The following is a 21,976-nucleotide window of genomic DNA, read 5'->3' on the forward strand; positions in this document are numbered from 1 at the left end:
AGATAAACTACGGTTCCCAGGGTCCTTTGGGGAAAGCCATGTGATTTAAATGTATGTTGTGTATGCAGTCTCAGGCATCTTTCTGGGGAGCTGTGGGTGGCAACAATGCTCTTGCTGCTGCTCATGAGGATTGCCATCTAAACAGATGGAAAGTGCTGTCAGGTCAGTTCCCAAACCGCTTCAAAGATAACAGAGCTGGCAGCACAGAAAAACTGTCCAATGGCGAACATGTGGCAAGGAGCACCACATGGGCAGCCTTGGGTGCTGAATGCAAACTTTGCTCTGAACTCCATTTGTTTTGTGTGTGCATTTTTTTTCTTAAAAGGATGCTTCCCGTTTTGTATATTGTTGTTTCCTCTGTGAAATCTGTACTGTAGGAGTAGGAGCGATGGTATAATGCAACTCTATAGTTACCATGCTGGTCTTTCAAACCCGGTGGACGGGGTCTGCGTTTTCTGTTCTCTGGAAAACATATGAAATTGTGAAAAGCATGTGAGATAGGTGAATGGATGTAAAATGAATTGAAGTAGAAAGACAAAAGAGAAGTGAGAAAGGAGAGTAGGCCTACAGAACAAGTACTTAATTAATTGACACTGATTTGTTCAAGAGGTCATCACACTAAAACCCCACATGGCATTTTCCTAGTCTCAGTGTGGTGTGGCAGCCATGAGCATATGATCACGTGAAAAGCATGCTGAAAGTGTTTCTTTTGCCATGAGTTGCGGACATCTTTTGAACTCTCAACTATTTGTGTTCCCATCATCTCTGGGATATCAGCTCACTAACATGCCCAAACCATTTTAAAGGGCTGAGTATAGTCTCATATGTGGAAGATTTTACTTATTTACTTCTTGCTCTCTTTCTCGCTCTCTCCTACTAAATATAGTAAGAGGAAAGGTTGGGAAATTGGCCCTACAAAGATGGAACAATTCTCCAATAATAAAAGTGCAAAAGTGACTGAAGCTTTTTGTATGAGAAAATAAACGAGTGTATTCTTTTCTGCCATTAGTAGAGTTGGGTTGGTGGAATCCAGATTGGAGGGGTATGGAATAGGTAGGTCAATTTTGGAAGAGTGATCATTTTGATCATGGCTATTTTATCTGACAGAGTGAAGATAATATGGTTCCATCTCCTCAGGTCATTGTTAATTTGTCGCCACAGGGCTTTGTAGTTGTGGAGGTAGTTTGTTGAGGTTTCTGGTTATTTGTACCTCTAAGTATCTGAATTTGGTATGGCAGATTTTTATCTTTGTGATGTTGGAAAATTATTTTTGTATATGAGGTGGGGTGTTGAAACACATAGCCTCAGACTTGGCAAAGTTTACTTGTAAGCCCAACACCACTGCAAATGTGTTGAGTTCCTTGGTTAGGGTGATTGCTGTATTTGTGGGGTCTGGTGTCATGACCATCAGACCATCTGCGAAGGTAGGCCACTATTAATACCCCACATATCACAGTGGAGGAATTGTGAATAAGAGAAAGTGTCTTTCCTAAGGCTACCTAGCGAGTCTGCAGAAGATTTGAAGACTCCCTCTTTCATAGCTCAGTTTCTTTACTACAGCTCAACGTGAGCTCCTGCATATAATTTAATATGAGATATTTTGCCTTTATCAAGGAACTAGTCAATTTATTTTTATTGTTGTGAGAACAAGGGAACAAAAAAATAAATAAATGTGTAAGAATTGTGACAAAACAAAATATTGATTTTTAAAAGCGGCATACCTTTCCCAAAGGAGAGTTTTTTGAATAACTGTGGGGTAGAATTTCTAGCATGTACTTCTACTGTCACGTGGGTTCCTGAAACAAGCAAGAATTTGTGAAGCTGGTCAGTACTGGGAAACGTAATTCAGCATGTAAGCATCATGCCTTGCATCCAAGGCAGTGAGAGCCCAAGGATGAAAGTGTTAGGATAATCCTGCATTCCTCCTTCCTACTGTAACCCCAAAATGCTAGGAGCTGTGGTGATAGTGGGAATGAAAGTAGTTTTGGGTAATTCTATCCTCCCACTACCACTCCCTGTGCCACATTCCAGGCCTTCAGGGGGCAAAGGGGTTGCAGTGGGGAGAAGGAGAGCTGGAAAACCCTCTTAAACAAGCAGGTGTCCATTTGTGCAACACTTGTTACATTCCCATATGAAACAAAATGGCAGAAAAGGCCATTTTTCCAAGTCACAACCAGGACAATCCAAGTCACAATCCAGAACAATCAGCAACTGAAAGGAATTGTTCCTTTGCAAGCGGGAGGATTGGTACACTAGAGAGTTTGCTGTCAGGAGCTGCCTGGTGCAGACAAGGCGGCTGGAGGAAGCTGTGTAGATTCAAAGTCCTTCCTCCAGTGCTTTGAATCCACACAGCTTCCTCTGCAGAGGGGGCAACACTCTGTTTAGAAAGTTTATGAGCTGGCTCCCCACATAAATATGCTTCCTTTATGCTTGCTTTCAGTATAAGCTATTCAAGAGTTCAGATGTATAACTACCTCAAGCCAATTCTCATTTCTCAGCCTCTCTCAGAAGGGAACCATGAGGGACTTTCTTCAATCAAGACATATTTTGACAGTTGTATACCCCTTTGTGTTTGATATTTCCTCATCAAACAGAGAAATTTGACTGGGAGCCTCTGGGCACTTAACAGATGTTCTGTAGTTTCTTTGCAGACAATGAAGTGAAGTAATTGCCCTGTCAGTCCTTCATTCTTACTTCTTCCAGTTCTCTTTTAGTTTAGTAGAATCTTTTCTACTCTTTCTCCAGAAGGTATGGCTTACAATTGGGCTTGCAATATTATTATTTTTTTTAAGGAGCAGATTTGCAGCAAAAAGTCGTGGGATGGGGGTAGCCTTTAAGAAGATCATAGGAAGCTGCCTAATGACAAGTCAAATCACTGGTCCATCTAGTGCAAGGGAATTTTGAGAAAATGCGGTGGACACCATCACAAAATGGCTGCCATGGGAAGCAGCCCATTCATAAAATGGCTGCTTTCATGGGCATAGCTATAGGACTTTTCTGAGGGACCTACTGGGGATTCCAGGAATTGAACCTGTAAACATTTCATGCAAAGAATGTGCTATATCACTTCATGATGGCCATTCTGTTTTGGAGGATTAGAAAACTATCTGTATAATGTTCTTCCTCCAAGGGTAGGGTTGTCACAAAGCAGAAACCAGGACACCCTGAAAGTTGAGTTTTTTTGTGTGTTTTTTTACAAAAACACAAAAAAACATGATTTTTTTGATTTGCCTAAGATCCAGGACAATACACCGCCTTTCTGACATCAGTTCCGCTTTTGAAATCCTGGTAACGTCCAGGAAAATCCAGACATATGGCAGCCCTATCCTAGGGGCATCTGACAGACTACTTATGAAGACAGAATGCTAGATTATTGAAATATGTTTGTTTTTTCTTCATTTTATAATGCAAACATTTTTTAAAAAATGAATGGAAGTTCTATAATTTTGGATCTTTAAGTATTTATTGTTACAATGAGAAATCATCAGGGAAAAAAGTAGTTTAAAATGCTTTTGAGATTGTATTACATACTCCTTTAGCAACTACATTTTGCCTCCATCAGTAACACAACATATTTAGATTGATCAGGCATGCAGGATTTTTTTTTTTTAAGTAGGCCTTCCCTCAACTTAGTCCTGCTTTCATAGATTAATTTCATTGAGTTTTTTCTTCTTCTTTTAACCTCTGTAATTTTGTAACATCTGGAGGGGTCATGGTGATTTTCCAAAATAGTATGCCATTTTTGCTCTGTTCAAATGTCTCTAAATGCTCTACAATTTCATGATATTCTAAGGTAAAAGCTGACTCCCAGTAACTTGCAGCACGGGGCAAAGGGCACTACCAGACAGTTCATTGGTTTATCACATACCTTGGGCAGAGCAGGAAGTAATGACTTGCTGCATCTGAGCTGCATGGCCTGGTGATGGAAGGAAAGCTTTAGTGACAAGAAAACAGCCTATGAAACAGGGCCAAAGTGATAAGTCCATGCAAAAGCAGGGAAAATGCAAGTTGGACTAGTGGCAGGAGATTGAAGAGTATCATTCTTAGCAGTTCCTGTTTAAAGTCCCAGCCAGCCAACCATACCCTCCTCCAGGACAGGTCATTCCATCTCCCCTCCCAAACACCAGTTGCCTGTTCTTCTCCAACTGAAATTGAACATCACCTCCTTATGTCCAACCCATGGTCTGAATAGAGCCAACATGGTACAAGTAAGATAACTGTGAAAGGTAGCCTTTGCCATCTGTCATGGATGCTTCAGCTGAGATTCCTGCATTGCAAGGGGTTGGACTAAATGACCCTCGGAATCCCTTCCAACTCTATAATCCTATGATTCTAAAATTTGTATAATAGTATATATGTAGACTCTGCTCCGACTTTTGATGAATGCAACTTGGCAGCAAGGATAATGGATTCAATCCCTACTCTGTGCATTCACAGAACTCTCTCTCTCATATATCTTAACAGGTCCATGGTTTTATATAATTTTAAATTAAAATACTAGTCCCCTTCCCCCCTCCAAGCATGGAAGATAGACCAGTCTACATCAATGGACACACTGAGTTGCATCCCTTTTCTTTCAAAGATCAGTATATTGGCAGTCCCCAGAGAGAAGCTGGAGCATTTCAGCAATGTGTTTGCCATTCTGGGTACCACGTATCTTATGGCTGGCATGGCTCAGACCCATGAAAGATGATGAGATATCACTGCAATGTGTGTGATGACGGCCCATGTGTTTGTTTTAATATGGCTCAATCTGCAATTGCATCATAGCATTCAGAAATACTGTAGGAGCACCGGCTGCTTCACGGTGTCAGACTTCATAAGTACAGTAATCTCGCTACACTGCCTGAAATTGATTTGTTGACACCTCCATGCTTGGTGCATGAAGATTTCTGGCAATACAACTGGAGATCTTCAGTGAATACCTATGAGTTGGTGGAAGCCGCTGTAAAGTCTTGTTAGATCCGGTTGTAAAGCTAAAGAGCCTATTTCCCTCTGATCTGAAAATTTCATGCCCAGATTCTTGGTAGTTCCTTTGCTAGGACTCCTGCTCTGGAGCAGCTTTTATAGAACGAGGAGAAGAATGACTCTGCCTCTTGTACTGTGGTTTGAGATTAGCAAAATGGAATTATCTCACAATGTTTCCCAAACTTGGTCTCCAGCTGCTTTTCAACTTCAGTTCCCATCATCCCTGACTACTGGTCTTGCTAGCTAGGAAGGATGGGAGTTGTAGTCCAAAAACAGCTAGAGAACCAAGTTTGGAAAATACTGAAGAGTTATGCACACAGCCTAATATTTGGGTTTCTTAATTCAGATTGCTAATATCTGTACTTGGCTGTTTCTGTAATTCGGGACTTTGGGAGCTCTCTCCTCCAGACTGCCTTCAGCACAGAAATCGCTAGCTCTGCAAATGCCGCCATGTTGCTATGGGCATCAGGACCGGCTCTACTATTAGGTTGAGTGAGGACAGATTTTGCAATGCCATTAAATGGCAGCAGATTGCCAGTTGTTTACAATATCTGAGCAGCCTCTGTGAGTGGTGACAGTATTTGGACCTTATATTTCAGGCAGCAAAATCTATGGAGCCAATGATTAAACCTTCAAGAGACCCACCCCCAGCTGCCTTTAATGGGTATTAGAATACACTGAGCTGGACTGCATTTCTCACATGGAAACTCAAAGGGTGAGAGAAAATGACATACCATGAAGCTCATTTCCTAGTTTGTTGTTTCCATTGCCATCCCCTCGAAAGCCTAAAAAAACAACAAAAGCAGTAAACTGTGTTATTTATTTATTTAACAAAAATTATGTGCTGTTGGATTGTAACAAAACCTTTAAGTGGCTTACAAGAAATATTAAAATTATCAATAAAGAAGTTAAGAACAATTAATTAAAAACTTTTTAAAAAAACAATTAAAATAAGCAGTGAACTAAAAATCGGTTAAAACATGCCAACATTTCCGTGCCTGGAAAACACAAATGTTTTAAAGCAGGCACTGAAATGAATACAGAAAAGGCGCCTACTGATGTCAATAGGCAGGGAGTTTCAATCAATGGAGTTAAGTTACCCAAGTCAATGGGTCTACTTTGAGCATGATTAACATCAGATATTGCTCATAACATTTTGGATTCATCCAACTAGCAAACTAACCAAACTGCTTAGAAACCCAAGCCTAAAAGCCACTAAGCTAGCATAATGAATTCACCATCCCCTAGAAGAGTATTTCATCATGGACAGCTACAACAACAGAGCACTCATAGCCTTTGTGTATATGATCTACTACTAGGACTGCTCTTAAGGCATACCTGCAAAAGCTCACTGTTCTTCCAAAGGTATGAATAGTTGGATGAAGTCAAAGACAAATTCTCAGCTGGGTTGTTGTTGTTTTTAAAAAGGCTGAGCTAAGGAAATTAGAATGGTTTCCCTTTATACATTAAAGAAATGTGCATATGTATGCTTATTTTTCATCTTTCACAGTGCAATCTTCTAGATGTCTCCTCTGAAGTCCCACTGGCTTCCATGGGATTTATTCCCAAGTAGCTGGGTACAGAGTTACAGTCTTATTGTCTTCCTGCAAATCCTGAGAAGCTGGAGGCACCGAAGTCCTGCTCAGCTCTCCCTTTGATCTCTGAGATTTCACCAAGAATTGAAAGCCTGCCCCTGGCACCATAAAGGTGTGATCACAGGATCATGACACAGCCTGTCTTGCAGAACTGGTGACAAAAGAGAAGTCAATGCTTTGGGGCGCTTGGAGATTTTGCCTAGAACTTTGTGGGGTTTTTTTGGTGTTTGCATGCGTACAAAATTGGGGGACGCGGGTGGCGCTGTGGGTAAAAGCCTCAGCGCCTAGGGCTTGCCGATCGAAAGGTCGGCAGTTCGAATCCCCGCGGCGGGGTGCACTCCCGTTGCTTGGTCCCAGCGCCTGCCAACCTAGCAGTTCGAAAGCACCTCCGAGTGCAAGTAGATAAATAGGGACCGCTTACTAGTGGGAAGGTAAACGGCGTTTCCGTGTGCGGCTCTGGCTCGCCAGAGCAGCGATGTCACGCTGGCCACATGACCCGGAAGTGTCTCCGGACAGCGCTGGCCCCCGGCCTCTTGAGTGAGATGGGCGCACAACCCTAGAGTCTGTCAAGACTGGCCCGTATGGGCAGGGGTACCTTTACCTTTACCTTTATGCGTACAAAATTAGGCTGGATGCCTGAGTCCCTTCTAATTCCTGGATCCAGCAAGGGTTAAAATCTCATGAAGGATTCAGTTGTTGGAATAGCCAGGCTAGCTTCTTGGTAATGGCCCTAGGTATGGGTCTTTAGTATAAGAAAGGAACCTGCTCTGCGCACGAGGGCAAATTGGCTGGTAGTGGCTGGTAGTGAGAAGGTCAAAGGCCAGAGTGGAGAGAGTGGGCTGGGCTACAAGCAAGTAGATGCCTGAGAGTGATAGTCATGTCAAGGGTTGTGGCTATGGGAGAAACAAGTCCTTCTGGGGTGTTAATGCTATGAGCCCTTTCATCATAGACTCAGTGTGTGTATATGTGTAAATAAACCATATGGCAAACAGACACCACAATATTCCCTGCCCCTCATTCCAAGGAAACCAAACCGTAGGTAAGCGATTTGAAGCCCTGGAATCTTACACTGCTGAGAGATTGTGCAACAATATATTCCTTTTCAAACTCTTTCTATGCTAGGGTGTGTGCATGCAGCTGTTAGTTTAAATTAAATGTACAGCATTTTCCCAAAGGAAGGAATGAACAAATGGGCTGGCTAGAACAAAAACACTCCCACCCCTCTCCAAACCTCCCCAGGGTAACTTCTGAAATGTGTTGGCTCATTCTCAAGGCCAAAATCTCCTTCTGTGTTTGTTTTGTGACCATATCCCTGCTACTCTTCCTTGTTTGGAAACAAACATACAACCCTGAGTGCTTTGACTGATCCACCTCGCTGCAGCTGACCAGGGCACCACGGCGGAGTGATGAGTGAACAGCCTGCCTAAGGGAATTTGGAATGGCTTGATATTGCAGACAGACAGTTTTCGTTATAAATAATGGCCACAACGCATCAGGTTTATGAAACACGTAAACACCTAATGCATCAGCACAAATTGGGATGTTACATTTATATTCCTGCTCTGAACTTTGTCCTTGGATATCTCAATCTCTTCTGGCCATTGAAAATAGTGACATTATTCTGACATTGCACTCTGCAGGAACAGCACAAAATGAATGCAACATTAACCAAACCTAAGAATAAAAACGACGACTTGCCTGCCTTTTGGAATGGGGTGTGTGTGTGTTGTTTTAGTTTTTCTTTTTATATTCGATTCCTATTTTGTGACTTTATACCATATGTATATTACTGAAAGACCAATACAAAATAAATAAATAATGGCGACAATCTAGCACAGACTTTCCATTTGCTTTAAGATGTCATTGTTTTTCTTTAACACAACTCCTACATCTGCTCCGCTCACAAAGAAAGCAGGAGTTAAGAAATACAATTTAATGAGCAAGAGAGGTGGCTGGGTAGGGTGGGGGAAGCTGAATCTTCCTTGCATCCTCTGCTTACCCTTGAGCTTCTCTCCTCAAGCCCTCTACTCATTCCAGCTACACATTAAGTTGATGCTCCATGGAGCTCCCAAAATAATCTTGCTCTTTTTTCCCTAAAAACAAGTGCAGGTCCCCTATTTTGAATGGAGACAAGATGCATGGCAGGGAGAAGGGGGAGGGGACAGGGAACCTAATATTTCCAACCTCCTTATTTATTTGATCATTTATAATCCACACTTTCATAAAAAATATCAAGAGAGTGTGCAACATAGGAGAATCAAATCAACAAAAGTATCCATAATAACATTATAAAAACATCAACGAAACATCAATAAATACTGATGGGTCAAAAATGAAACTTCCTATTGTAAAGGCCTGAACAAACAATACAATCTTCAAAAGACGTCTCAAAAAAGGGAGGCATGATTCCTGCTGAACCTTTATTAGTGGGGAGGGCCACAGGGCAGGGTCTGCCACAAGATAAGCTTGGTCCTTGGTGAAGGCCAAATGAACTTCAGGGATGTGGGCAATCAAGAGAAGTGCCCCATCTCTGTGAAGTTCTCAGTGGTCCAGGTGGAATTTAAGGAATCAGTCACACACAACTCCCTTCCCCAGAGCTACTATCAGCGTGACTATGTGTTTGAAAGGCTGCCTGGCTTTATCACCAGCGGAGGCCAAGGTCCGAAAGAGACCCAATATGGAGGCTGGCTGGCCTAAATATTGGGAAATAATAGAAAAAATTGGAGACAACTGGAGGCTGCAGAGCAATGAAAAATTAAAGAATAAGGTGCAAGATTGGTTTCATTATGCTCAAATCCAAGAGGTTTTTAAGTTGGACAAAAAAATAGGATTCCAGGTGGAAAAATCGAAATTAGAGACAGAACTGTTGGAACCTAAGATCAAGGTACTTTCGAGAATGTATAACTTGCTGCTTAAATGGAACACTCAAGACGAGACAGTTAAATCAGCCATGATAAAATGGGCTCAGGACATTGGGTACAACATTATGTTTGAAGACTGGGAAAGGTTATGGACCACTGGAATGAAATTCACGGCATGTAATGACCTGAAAGAAAATATTATGAAAATGATATATAGGTGGTACATGACCCCAGTCAAACTTGCTAAGATATATCATCTGTCTGATAATAAATGTTGGAAATGTAAGGAGGCTGAAGGGACATTCTTTCACCTCTGGTGGACCTGTCCAGAAGTGAAGGCCTTCTGGGAAATGATTTATAATGAGCTAAAAAAGGTATTTAGGTATACCTTTCCCAAGAAACCAGAGGCCTTCCTCCTGGGCATTGTCGGCCAGAAGGTGTTAAAGAAGGATAGAATTTTTTTTATGTATGCAACTACAGCAGCAAGAATTCTTATTGCAAAACATTGGAAGACACAAGATCTACCCACGCTGGAAGAGTGGCAGACGCAATTGATGGACTATATGGAACTGGCGGAAATGACTGGCAGAATCTGAGATTTGGGAGAAGTAACAGTGGAAGAGGACTGGAAAAAATTTAAGGACTATCTACAAAAATATTATAAGTTGTATGAATGTTAAAAACTGCATGATTTGGAAGTTTTAGCTTCAGCAATTAGATTCCCGAAACAGGAAATTAAGCTACAAGTAAGAAAAGGTTGAAATTTAAAGTATTACTATGGTCGATTTAAGGTACAAGTAATTGACAAAAAGTATTTTAAATTTAAAAATATAATATTTGAAAGGTACAAAATAAGAAGTGAAAAAAGGTAATAATTTGCTGACATTTTTTATTGTAAAGAATGCATGGTAAGGGAGATGTGAGGAAGTCCGGTTGGTTATGTAAAAATGTTTTTTGAAAATTGGATTTTTTCTCTTTTCTTTCTTTGTTTCTTTTATTTTTTATCTATGGCTTTCATATCTCTGTTTGTGTATCTGAAAATGTAATAAAATATTATTTAAAAAAATAAAAATGAAAGGCTGCCTGGCTTAAGTCTGGCTGAAAGGTAAAGAACCCCAAGAAGGGAGAGTAGAGGCCCTGACATTGTCCATCACCTGGACAGCAGATTGAGCAGGCACAAGGGCCACAGCCTTCCCAACAATTCTGTTCTCTCCTAATAATTCCACAGTGATGCATCACCATTAAAATCTTGGGCATTTCATTTCCCAATAGGCTGCTCTTTGTTGTGGCAGTCTAGGATGTTCTGGGAATGTTGTGCATTGTACTCATGTTTACAGTATATGCAGGCATTGTACCTATGTGTACAGTATGTAGGCACTTTCGCTTCCCTAGCAACTGGGCTGCCTCAGGGTAGCTGAAGTTGTGCAAAATTCTGGTGTTGTATGTCGCTTCTGAGTTTCTTGGAGAAAGGGACAAAATTAGTAGTAGTGGGTAAGATGGTGGTTCAAATTTTACCAGTTTTTACCTCAGTCATGAACTCACAAAGTGGCCTTAAGCAAGCCACTATTCACTCACTCTCCATTTGTAATAAAGGGACAATAACATTGATCTACCGTATTAGAGTGCTGAATGCTATGCAGCACATTTCAGCATTAAATATGTGTGATGTATACAGTCATACCTCGGGATAAATACGCTTCAGGTTGAGCGTTTTTGGGTTGCGCTCCGCGGCGACCCAGAAGTAACAGAGTGTGTTACTTCCGGGTTTCACCGCTTGTGCATGTGCAGACTGTCAAAATGACGTCATGCACATGCGCGGAAGTGGCAAAACGTGACCCGCACACGCACAGACGCACTATCGCGTCTTACGTTCTGTTCGGGATGCGAACGGGGCTCCGGAACGGATCCCGTTCGCATCCTGAGGTACCACTGTATTATCAATGGGTGATCTTGGACCAGTCTCACTCTTAGCCTAATCTACCTCACAGTGTTGTAGCGAGGGAAGAAATATTGTGGGGAGAATGATATACACTGAGTAACAAATGAATTCCCCTCATACCCTAGCAACTGGAAATGCCTGTTCTTCCCAGTTGCAATATCCTATTATTATCATATTATATTACTACAGCTGCTCCTATTATTTTTCTGAGGTCACCGATTTCACTGGTTTCTGTACTGTGAAAGGAGAGTACTTAGGTCACCATTACAATTACGCCCCCTGCAAAAGGTGCATCAGGCTATATACTAAAGTTCCTTGTATTACACACATGCATGCTAGCACACACAGACACACACTGCAAGCATTTGTTCTCTTTGTTTATGATGGCAACAGACAGGAGATTGAATTACAGAATCACTGTCTGTTTCAGCAGCCCCCGTCACTGGTTCTGTCTGCAGACGGGGAACATTTTCTGAATGACAACTTTGGAAGTTTCTCACACTGTAAAACTTCTCACATTGAGAAGGGACAGTGTGAAGACATTGCCTTCACAGTAACTATGCACAATGCTGTGTTTATGCCCTATGTGCTGCTGCAGAGGTCTCTTCCCAGATGGAGATGCAACAGGAACAGTGTTTCCCGTTGTTGTTGTTGTTGTTGTTGTTGTTGTTGTTGTTGTTGTTGTTGTTGTTGTTGTTGTTGTTATATTATTATTATTATCTCATACACCATCCAAAGTTCACAGGGTGGTTGACAACAATTTTCACGGAAAGGTTGGTAGGAGGGAGCTAAGCTGAAAGTTAGCAAAAGCAGCTCAGACAAAGGGAATACCCATGTTTTGTTAAAACTTGTTTGTGGGAGTGCATGTGCAAAAATAGCTCCTTCCCTTTATTTTCCCCTCCTTCCACTTTCATCCTGCAAAGTTAAACCCTTGCCACCGAGTTTGTTTGCACTTCCCATCCTTGCAAGCTAATCAGCCGACACAGATTTCTTTACCTTCGCTTTGATGTGAAGCGTGGCTCTCCGTCTGTCTGTCCATCTGCAGCCTCTGCACCATCTTCCTCTTCTCGGGCTGGACTATCAAGAGCATTTCTAGAGCTACTGCACTGGGGTCTTTCTGAAACTCCATAGTCCCCATCAGAGCATTGCCTCTCCAGCCTTCCTCTTAGAAGTCCTAATGCTACTGCTGCCACGGCTGCCAAGTGCCCTGGGTATTTTCTACCCCTCACCCAAATTGCACACCCGTACAGACATGCACGCAAAACACACGCACGACTTTTGGCTGACCCTGCCAAAGGCACTGTTTGTGGGTACCCGGCAGAAATCTGCCCTAATGAGTAGGTTACAAGTCACCTTTGAAAGGAAATCCCAGCAGGGATCCATTTCCTAAACCTGAGGAAGGAGACACATTTTGGAGAGAGAGGGAGGGAGGGAGAGAGGGAGAGATAGAGATAGGGGTCTAGTTTCAGAACATGTTCTTTTCGAACCCCCTCCCTTCTGGCTGCCCTTTCAGCATTAAGCCCTTGCTCACATGTAAATCCCGCTAACACCACTGTTGCTCTCGGAGAATTTGCTTTGTGAAGCCTGCATACCCCCTAAAAGGACTTCTGCTGGATTGCCAAACCCAATGTGGAAACTTAAAACGAGACTGCGGGGAGGGGGGTGGTGGTCAATTATTTAAAAGCAGCAAAAAATAAATCAACAATAGGGATGCTTTTGGTGAATGGAAGTTTTTGACATCACATCCTGGGGTACTTGTTTCAGATAAAATGAGCAATCCCAATTATTTTCAGAAGCAACCTGGTTTCTAAAATATCGTATTAACAGCAGCAGCAGTAATAGCATTTGCCCGTCAAAAACACCCATTCAGTTTCTCAAGCAATTCACTTTTTCTGCAGCAACTTGTGTGCTTTGCCATTCAGTCTCATTGCAACTGCAGGCAGAGAACATGGAAAGGTGGAAATGTCAACAATTTTTACCAGCTCCCAGTCCAGCAAATAGAAGCACTGGCAGTATGGTATAGCAATTATGAGCGACCTAGTTTAGCCGGCTGCCGTAATGGCGAGAGTGTGCTGGCATAAGAGTTCTTTCTAAATATATCCCGGACCTCCATCCTGTCACAGTCCGAGCTGGCAGCTGAGCAATGTTTGGCTCATCGTCTTGGGGGTGGCAGGGGTTGGGATGGGAACACCTGTGGGCTGGAGGACAGTGCAACACAGCTAGATAGTTTTTGAACTTCTGCAGCCCTCATTTAATGTATGAATGCAAACCCATGAAACTGATGGCAAGCCATCCTGGGCTTAAATGCTACCACCCCATGGTCCTCAAGTGACAGTTGGTGCTAGAATCAGGTGCAATAATTGCTCACATGTATAATTTCTGTGTGTTTCTTGGAAGACTCCTGCAGGGCATAAAGGCAAGACCTTTTCAGCAATCTGCTCATCTCCCATTATGGTCCACCAGCAACTGATACTTGGACATATACTACCTTTAAAACAGGAGACTGCAGCCATCATGGCTGGCAGAAAAAAGGTTCTGCGAGAAAGAGTCAAAATCATAAAAGAATATGAAACCAATAAAAGCAGCTCCCTTTATGGAGATAAGACTGTTTTGTCCAATAGCCATATAGGGCTTATTCACACTTACCTTTCCTCCACTCAGTGTTGTTGTTGTATGTTGTTGTTTGTTTGTTTGTGTGTGTGTGTGTGTGTGTGTTTGTTTTGTTGTTGTTGTTGCTGCTGTTTACCCCAGAGCTTTACCTGTGAAAACCTGCTCTTTAGTGCTCAATCTGAGCAAATGTCAATTCGGGTTTTAAGCAGATTGTCATTTGCTTGGGTTGAGCTCTAAAGAGCAGGTTTTTTGTGGAAAAGGTCTGGAGCAAAAAAAAAGAAAGGACACTTGGACACAGAGCTGTAAAGTGTGGTCCATGCCTGGAAAGTGTAGGGCAAAATATAAGAGTGGATAAGCCCACACACTCCATTTCTGATGTCAGTAGTCTACGTGGCTATTCAAAAATTGATTTTCGGAGTTGAGGCAACAACTTTGCACTTACAAAGACTAGGCAGCCTTTTGTGAAAAACTGGACATGGTGACTTGCTAATTTGTAATTTAAATAGCTCTAGAACTCCATATTTTGTTCCCTAGGCCAATATAAAAAATTCATTAAGCTTTTCTGCAATTTCCCTGTCTTCCTTTAGCAATGCTCTCATTTGCTACCAAAGTGCTCAACTTTCTGCTCTCAACTTTTTAAAGGAAGTCTTTCCTTTTATAGCTTCCCTGATTCTGCTTGTTAACAGGGCTGGCATCCACTTTGACGGTATCTTTCCTAATTTGTGGTGGCATACATTCTGTCTGAGCTTCTATTATTATGTTTTAAAGAATCTCCAAGCATCCCAGAGAGATTTGACGCTCCTGACTCTCCCATTGGACTTCCTTTCAACTAATCCCCTCATTGAAGTGGATTCACTTTCTTTCCTGCTTAGACCCAACATTGCTTCCCTTGATGGAATACTTGCTCTTAACATCTATTGACACCATTATTTTTGTAGGGATGGCAACTGGCATCCCAAGAGGGTACCAACTTACTTCCTCAAGTGGTACTTCCTGTTTTCCTTTGTAGAAGGAACAAATCAGAGAAACATGAGATTCCAGTAAACTAAGAGTGTTGGTCAACTGTTGAAATATATACTCTATCTATTAATTTATATTCTCTCTCTCTCTCTCTCTCTCTCTCTCTTGATTGTAATAGTTAATATAGTAAGCATATTATATAAACTGTTAAATCTTCTATAATAATGTTGTTTATTAATTGGGGGAGTGGGCAGATTCCCCTGAAAGTCCTGCGTACCAGATTCCCCCTCCCTCATAATTTCTAGAGTTAATAAATGTAGACAATTACTAAATGCTTGAAGTCTTCATCTGGGTGCGAGGCAACTTAGCAGTGTACAAATCACAGAATCTTAGAGTTGGAAGGGACCCAAGAATCATTGATTCCAGCTCCCTGCAATGCAGGAATATCAGCTAAAGCATCCATTACAGATGACCATCCAACCTCTGCTTAAAAAAACTCATGAAACGAGAGTCCACCACCTCTTGTGGTAGTTTGTTACACTGCCGAACAGCTCTTACTGTCAGAAAGTTTCTCCGAATGTTTAGTTGGAATCTCCTTTCCTGTAAGTTGAAGCCACTGCCTCGAGTCCTACCCTCCAGAGCAGGAGAAATAAAGCATGCTCCCTCTTCCATGTAAATGGAATGCAGGCTGAATCAGTTTCTTGGCCTGGAAATGCTTAGAGAGAGAAGAACCATTGTGTAGTACAAAGGAAGAGAATGGGCAATTGACCCAGTTACCCTGTGCTGGGCAGCAGAGGAGTGTGAGCCCTTCCTCATGAGGGGATGATGAGCAGAGACAAAGGTGAGGTTTAGCATTTCATTATCCGATGATGTAAGCTGGGAGCGGGGAGGTTGCCAGAGTAACAGGGTGATATCAAAACAGGAAAAAATGTGTCCTTTTAAAACAGAGGAAGGAGGGAAGAACTCCATGTTCATTGGCTGGAAGAAGGGGGCTCTGAGAGAGTAGGGAGTATGGCTGCTTTCTGTTCTGGATCCAAGCTTGCTGAAGCTATGAAAGGAGCAACAAAGAGATACTCTTGGGGTGTAATGTTCTGCACTCCCTCAACCTAAACTCAGAGGCAAATATGTGTAAACCAAATCTATTAAAGATACTACAATCTCTACCGTATCTCATTCCAATGGCACACAAACCCTAGTTAAGCACCAAGACCTGCTTGGCTGAGATTGGGGTAGGTGGTAACAATACTGTACTGATGTTTATGTTTTGTATTACTTTAATAGTTTAAATGCAAACAAGCCAGACAACAACAACAACGACATCCTGGCCACACAATGCACTTCACTGCATCCACACTTTGATTTTACGTTGGATTTCTCTCTCCCACACCTGACTGCATTATCCACCGATCAGGAAAATCTTAATTTGGGGTGGAGTGGGGGAGTGTGGCCTGCCACTTGGTTGACATCCATGTCATGTGGACAACGTGAAAGACAGGCACAAATGGGAAACATCAAATCCACTTTATACTCCAGAGTGTATTTGCTGGATTGATTTCCTTTCTAGATATGGGACAAATAAATGAACAGCAGCAATTTCTGCTCCCATTTCTGTTGTCAGATTTCTCAAACATCCCTATTTAAGCTAGCTGTAGCAAGCCCACTCTCTGCCCCTCACAAGTTTCACTGGGTGTGTCTTTCCCTCACTGACTTCACCATGTTTCAGGCTCGTGGTTGGATTGAAGGACGATTAATTTCTCATTCTGTGGATAGATTTTCAGAGAGCTGAACTACATGCATATGCATGGATAGACCTCTCCATTAAGATACGTCATGCTCCAAAACTATGTTTTCTGTTTCATCTTTCGATCTTTTTGGGAGAGGTGCACAGAAGGTGCAGACGAATGAATCTGTCAATTTCGATTTCTCATTTTTCTAGCCTCGAGTTCAGACCTCTGTACTTCCACAGCAGTCTACAATCTTTTCTGATAAGTCCTCTTGAAAACTCACCAGCATTTTAGTGTGAATGTCTGCCTAGTGTATTTTTTAATATGTTCACTCTCATATTCATTTTTATGCACACCTAGCCAGTCTATCTATCTGTTTGTACAGATTACTTGATTAGCAAACTGCACTGTAAAATTTGGAGAATTGTGAACTTTGAAGCTTAGCTGTGCTTCAGTTCACATCTTGTTCCAGAAAGGACAAACTAGGTAGGATGGCTTTGAATACTAACTGAAACAAATTTCGGCCCCATTCGAACCTTGCCTCACTGGCTGCATGCTGATATTGTCTTGACAAAATGAGGGAGGGAATGAAAACCATCTAACATATAGTTTGAGTTTTAACACAACCTTTAGCATATTTACTTGGAAATAGTAATTTCCAGCAAGTTTAATGGGACTTGCATTCCAGTAATTGCATTAAGGATTGGAGCTATGGGCCTCCACTGTCATGACAAATTAATCTGTATGTATTAGAAGTTGATTTGATACTGAATTCTGCTCTTCTGGGGTTCAGACTGAAAATTTGCAGTCGAAGGGGGAGGAAGAGATTTTTTAAGTTGCTTGGGGGCTTGATATGCCAAGTAATAAGTCCCAGGGAGATGGATTAGTGAGTAGGGGAAGCTATTAGGGCACATGATAAATAAATTTATCACATATAGGTATCATATTTATATCTTGAGGTCTGTGGGTAAGAAGGAGGGAAACTAAATTATTTAAATTACAGAAGGAATGGAAGAAAACTTTGTGGAACTACATGGAGCAGAAAAAAAGTCTAATTGAATAGGCCTTAATTGTCAAACAATCTCACATGATTTGTAACAGTATCATTCTGATGCATGGTGTGAGGAACTAGTGCAGAAAAGCAAGGTTGCTCATCAGTTATGAACCTGAATGACTCTGGTTCAAATCTCTCTTTGGGCTGGTTAGGATGTAACACTGAACAATGGTTTATTTAGCCAAAACTATGGTTATTTTCTATGGATGAATGTCCTGTGTCCAAGTGCACTGGGAAGTAAGTCTCTAAGGGCAACATTAGAGACTAGTCAGACAGTCCAAATGGTCAAATACCAGTCCAGGTCTAATACAACAAGCACTACAATCTGGGGTCAGTCCTGAAGTCACAGTCCAGTGGCATTCCCAAAGCAGCCAAGCCATAGTTCATCAATGGAGAAAGTTGAGCAGACACAGAGTCTCTGCCTTGCTTCCCTTTTATCCTTCCCAATCTTGATTGCTGCTCCTGAGCAGCTGTGCCTCTCCACTTGATGAAGCATGTGATCCTCACCTGCTCTGAGCTTACTCCAGCTGAGTGACCACCACCCTCTTCCCAGACCTAATGAGCCCCATGATCTCCACCTGGTCCACTAGTGAGCTGGGCTGTGTTCCCTTGCCTGCCTCAGTCTCTTAGAATGCCCTTCCTACTGTTCCTGCTGCCTCAGAGCCTGTTGTGTCTGTGGAGACGGGGGCATCTCTGGTTCTGGTGATATGCCCCCCCTTCTCTGGCTCCCCTGAACTGTCAGCTGCCCCTGCAACATCCTCTGATGTCCTGTGAGTACCTCCTAAGTCCCCAACCTCCCCTCCCGCCTCTTCAGCTAGTCCCAGTGTGTACCAATTGTGGCTACACCCCTCACCATGATCTCTTCCCCCTTCCTCTGTGTCCTGCGAGTTCATGACAGTGAATCTGACCAGGTTCACTAGCTATGATTTGGGAACCTTAAACCACAATTTGAAGCTAGCTTGTGCCTCTCAGCTTGCTCTAATTGTAGTTTGTCATTACATCCAAATGTGGACATTGTATGTTCTTAGGCACACAACCGTCCCTCAGTCTTTCATCTGAAATGTGGGTACAGTGGTACCTCAGTTTAAGAGCAGTTCGGTTTAAGAAAAATTTGGTTTACAAACTCTGCAAAACCGGAAATAGTGTCTTGGTTTGAGAAATTTACCTGAGTCTAAGAACGGAATCCAAACGGTGGAAGGGCACTGGCAGCGGGAGGCCTCATTAGGGAAAGCACACCTCGATTTAAGAACGGACTTCCAGAATGGATTAAGTTCGTAAACCGAGGTACCACTGTATACATTTTTTGACCTGTTTCCTAGGGCTGAGGTAAAGAATATTGATGGGAAGCACTTTGAACACCCTGAAGCAATATATAAACATTAAGGATTTTAAAGAAATGGTGCCATGGGTTGGGGCACTGATAGGAGAATACTTGTATTCTCAGCTGCATTTTTCAAATGCAGCCAAGGCTTAATTCTAAGTCCACAGCGAGACACACCTTAAAAGAGCACAGCTAGGTAAAAGAGGTGAACACTCTCTGGGGCCCCGGTGTACATGCAAACTAAAATGTATTTGTGAAGGCAAAATATATCCCTGAACTACTGTAAAAAACAAAAACAGGCCATTTGTTGAAAGCTAAAACCAGTAACAATACACGTGTTCATGCATTATCTTGTACCTGTGTACAAGCTGTCTATAGCTGTGTTCAGCTGGTGAGACTGTGTCTACACATTTTTAAAAATAATTTTTTATTAAAGTTTTTTGTGTTACAAACCAAACAGATAAATAGGGTAAGGTACATCTATTGCCTCCAATTTCAATTCATAGTCTCTTCCACGGTTTGTTTACATATAGCGAGAGACACTTTTGGTATAGACATTTTGCAGTTGGAGGAAAAGGGGGGGGGGAAGGGGGATATTGTTCTTTCATACTATTGCCTGTTATTAGTATAAAGGTTTGTGTCAGGGTTTGTGTGGCTAGGTCCTGTATTGATAGATGATAGATAGATAGATGATAGATAGATAGATATAGATAGATAGATAGATAGATAGATAGATAGATAGATAGATAGATGATAGATAGATAGATAATGTGAGGTGCTAAGGGGTCCCAAGCTTGGTTGGCGGCATGCAGTTGATTGCAGTGTTTCTTGTTTGTATGTGTGTTGATGGTGGGGGTAGGTTGTTGGGTCAGGTTAACCATATTGATATGTATGCAGTTGGGGTGATAGGTCATTGTCCCACTGTGCTGTGTATGGTATCTACACATGTTGATGTTTTACTCACCTGTTAACCAGTCCTGCGTCCTCTCCATATGGCCTTGACCATGTATAGTTTTCTAATGCCATGGCAGAAAATGCAGCAGGGCATTTTCTGTCTACCCAAAGCTATCTCTTATTTTCTCCTTTTCATTCAAACGTACTGAAGGAAAGGAGAAAGAGAACCCACATCTAATTACCCAGGAAGATCGTTTTTCATAACTTTGGGAATATTGAATCTATTATTGATAGTGTGGTAGGTTTTAACTACACAGCTTTTAGTGGGAGACGGCAAGGAGAATCTGGGCCAGAGATAGTTTGTTTCTCTTGGGGCTAGGATCACACTCTCATGTAGTTTGTAATGTTCTTCCCATCCTATTCCACCCCATCCCACTGCACTTATTGATTTCTTTCTTTCTCAATCATCAGCCAGTCAGCAGGAGGTACACAAAAGGTTGAGGAAGCTGAGAGAGAATTCCCTTACAAATCTTGTTCAACATACCTGCCCTGAATTCTCTGTGGCTCAGCTTGTGGTTTTATGAATATGAATGCTGCCCTATACAAGTTGGCTTTTCCAGTGTGTATCAGATTTAGTTCTCGGGAAAGAAACATTTCTCACCCTCCCACCACCCCTCAGTTACTAACCAGGAAGAGAAACAGAGATATGCTGATTCCTATATTTTGGAATATAGGGAACCTGTGGCCCTGCAGGTGCTGTTGGACTTCAATGTGTAGCTCACAAGTTCCCTACTTCTGCTGTATTGCGTAAACAGCTCAACCTAATGTTGGAAAACTTTCATTTGGGCATCCATATGTTACCTTCACAGTTTCATTTTGCTACCTGCGATGAGTTTACCAGAATCCTCCCATTTCTTTGACCATACAGCTTGTCCTTTGCTCATCCTCATACTGAACAGTGAACAAATGGACTTCACCGGTGTGTACACATCACTACTTCCACCGGCTCTGACACCTCTGGTGTTTGAAGCCAAGTACGCATGATGGTAGCCACATCCCATAGGTATCCTGTAGCTCAGGCATCGGCAAACTCGGCCCTCCAGATGTTTTGGGACTACAGCTCCCATCATCCCTGACCACTGGTCCTGTTAGCTAGGGATGATGGGAGTTGTAGTCCCAAAACATCTGGAGGGCCGAGTTTGCCTAGGCTTGCTGTAGCTTATTTAAGAAATGTGATGTGTTTCCCCTCCAACCAGCTTCCATCTGATACCCACAGAAAGTAAAGAAATGAAAGACACCAGTTCTGGACTGAACTACTAGCGTGGACCTGGCCAACAGTATGATATGACACTTGAGGCAACTTTCTCATTTGTCACAACTGGCCTTTCTTTTGCTAGGCATGTGTTACAGCATGAGAAATGAAACGTTGCTCTAGAAACGTATCCTGTTCAATTTCACCTCTTGTCTGTTCACATCTTTGTGTATGCCTATCAACAAGCGCCAGTTGGTAGCATCTTCCTGTCCCCCCCCCCCCCAGGCCAATATCTATGTGTGCAGCAATTAGGAGGTACACTCTTGAACCCTTGTGCAGCAGTGATTTGTTTGGACCTTGGAAAATCAAGAGCAAAGCCAAAGCTTGTTCTAATTGAATCTGTTGCTGTGTTACCTAGAAATAGTAACAAAGATCCTTTGCCAGAACAGTTTTTACTTTGGGGCATTGCCACTTTAGGGCTTAACCACACTTACCTTTTGCCCCGCTTTTTCCAGGCACATGTCCATCCTTAAAAGCTCCATATCTGAGTGGTTTGTTATTGTTGTTTTTGCCCTGGAGCTTCCCCCATAAAAACCTGTTCTTTATCACTCAATTGGAGCAAACATCAATTCAGGTTTTCTGCATCACCACCAACCCGGAGGTGGCAGGCTTCTGTTTACATAATGTAATCTATATTTATATTATATGTATATGCACTGTAAAGATGTTTTATGTTGCTGTTATTGGTTTTAGGCTATTCTAAAAATGATACTGGGTGTTTTTTAAATTGTACATCAC

The 21,976-nt window shown here is 42.2% G+C and overlaps 1 protein-coding gene across 1 annotated transcript in view; it reads right to left on the bottom strand.

Annotated features, from left to right (window-relative positions):
- The window catches only part of KY (kyphoscoliosis peptidase), a 31,359-nt gene extending 18,594 nt beyond the window's left edge, over window positions 1-12,765 (bottom strand). The window contains exons 1-5 of the mRNA XM_028730906.2: window positions 12,360-12,765; window positions 5,703-5,753; window positions 3,869-3,916; window positions 1,722-1,796; window positions 415-462 (exon numbers count right to left, since the gene is read on the bottom strand). Of these exons, the coding sequence (XP_028586739.2) occupies window positions 415-462; window positions 1,722-1,796; window positions 3,869-3,916; window positions 5,703-5,753; window positions 12,360-12,501 (364 nt within the window). The 5' untranslated portion in view covers window positions 12,502-12,765. The remainder of the gene's footprint in view (window positions 1-414; window positions 463-1,721; window positions 1,797-3,868; window positions 3,917-5,702; window positions 5,754-12,359) is intronic.
- Between the last annotated feature and the right edge of the window lie 9,211 nt (window positions 12,766-21,976).

This window comes from Podarcis muralis, chromosome 6, assembly GCF_964188315.1.
Source record: "Podarcis muralis chromosome 6, rPodMur119.hap1.1, whole genome shotgun sequence".
Lineage (NCBI taxonomy): Eukaryota > Metazoa > Chordata > Lepidosauria > Squamata > Lacertidae > Podarcis > Podarcis muralis.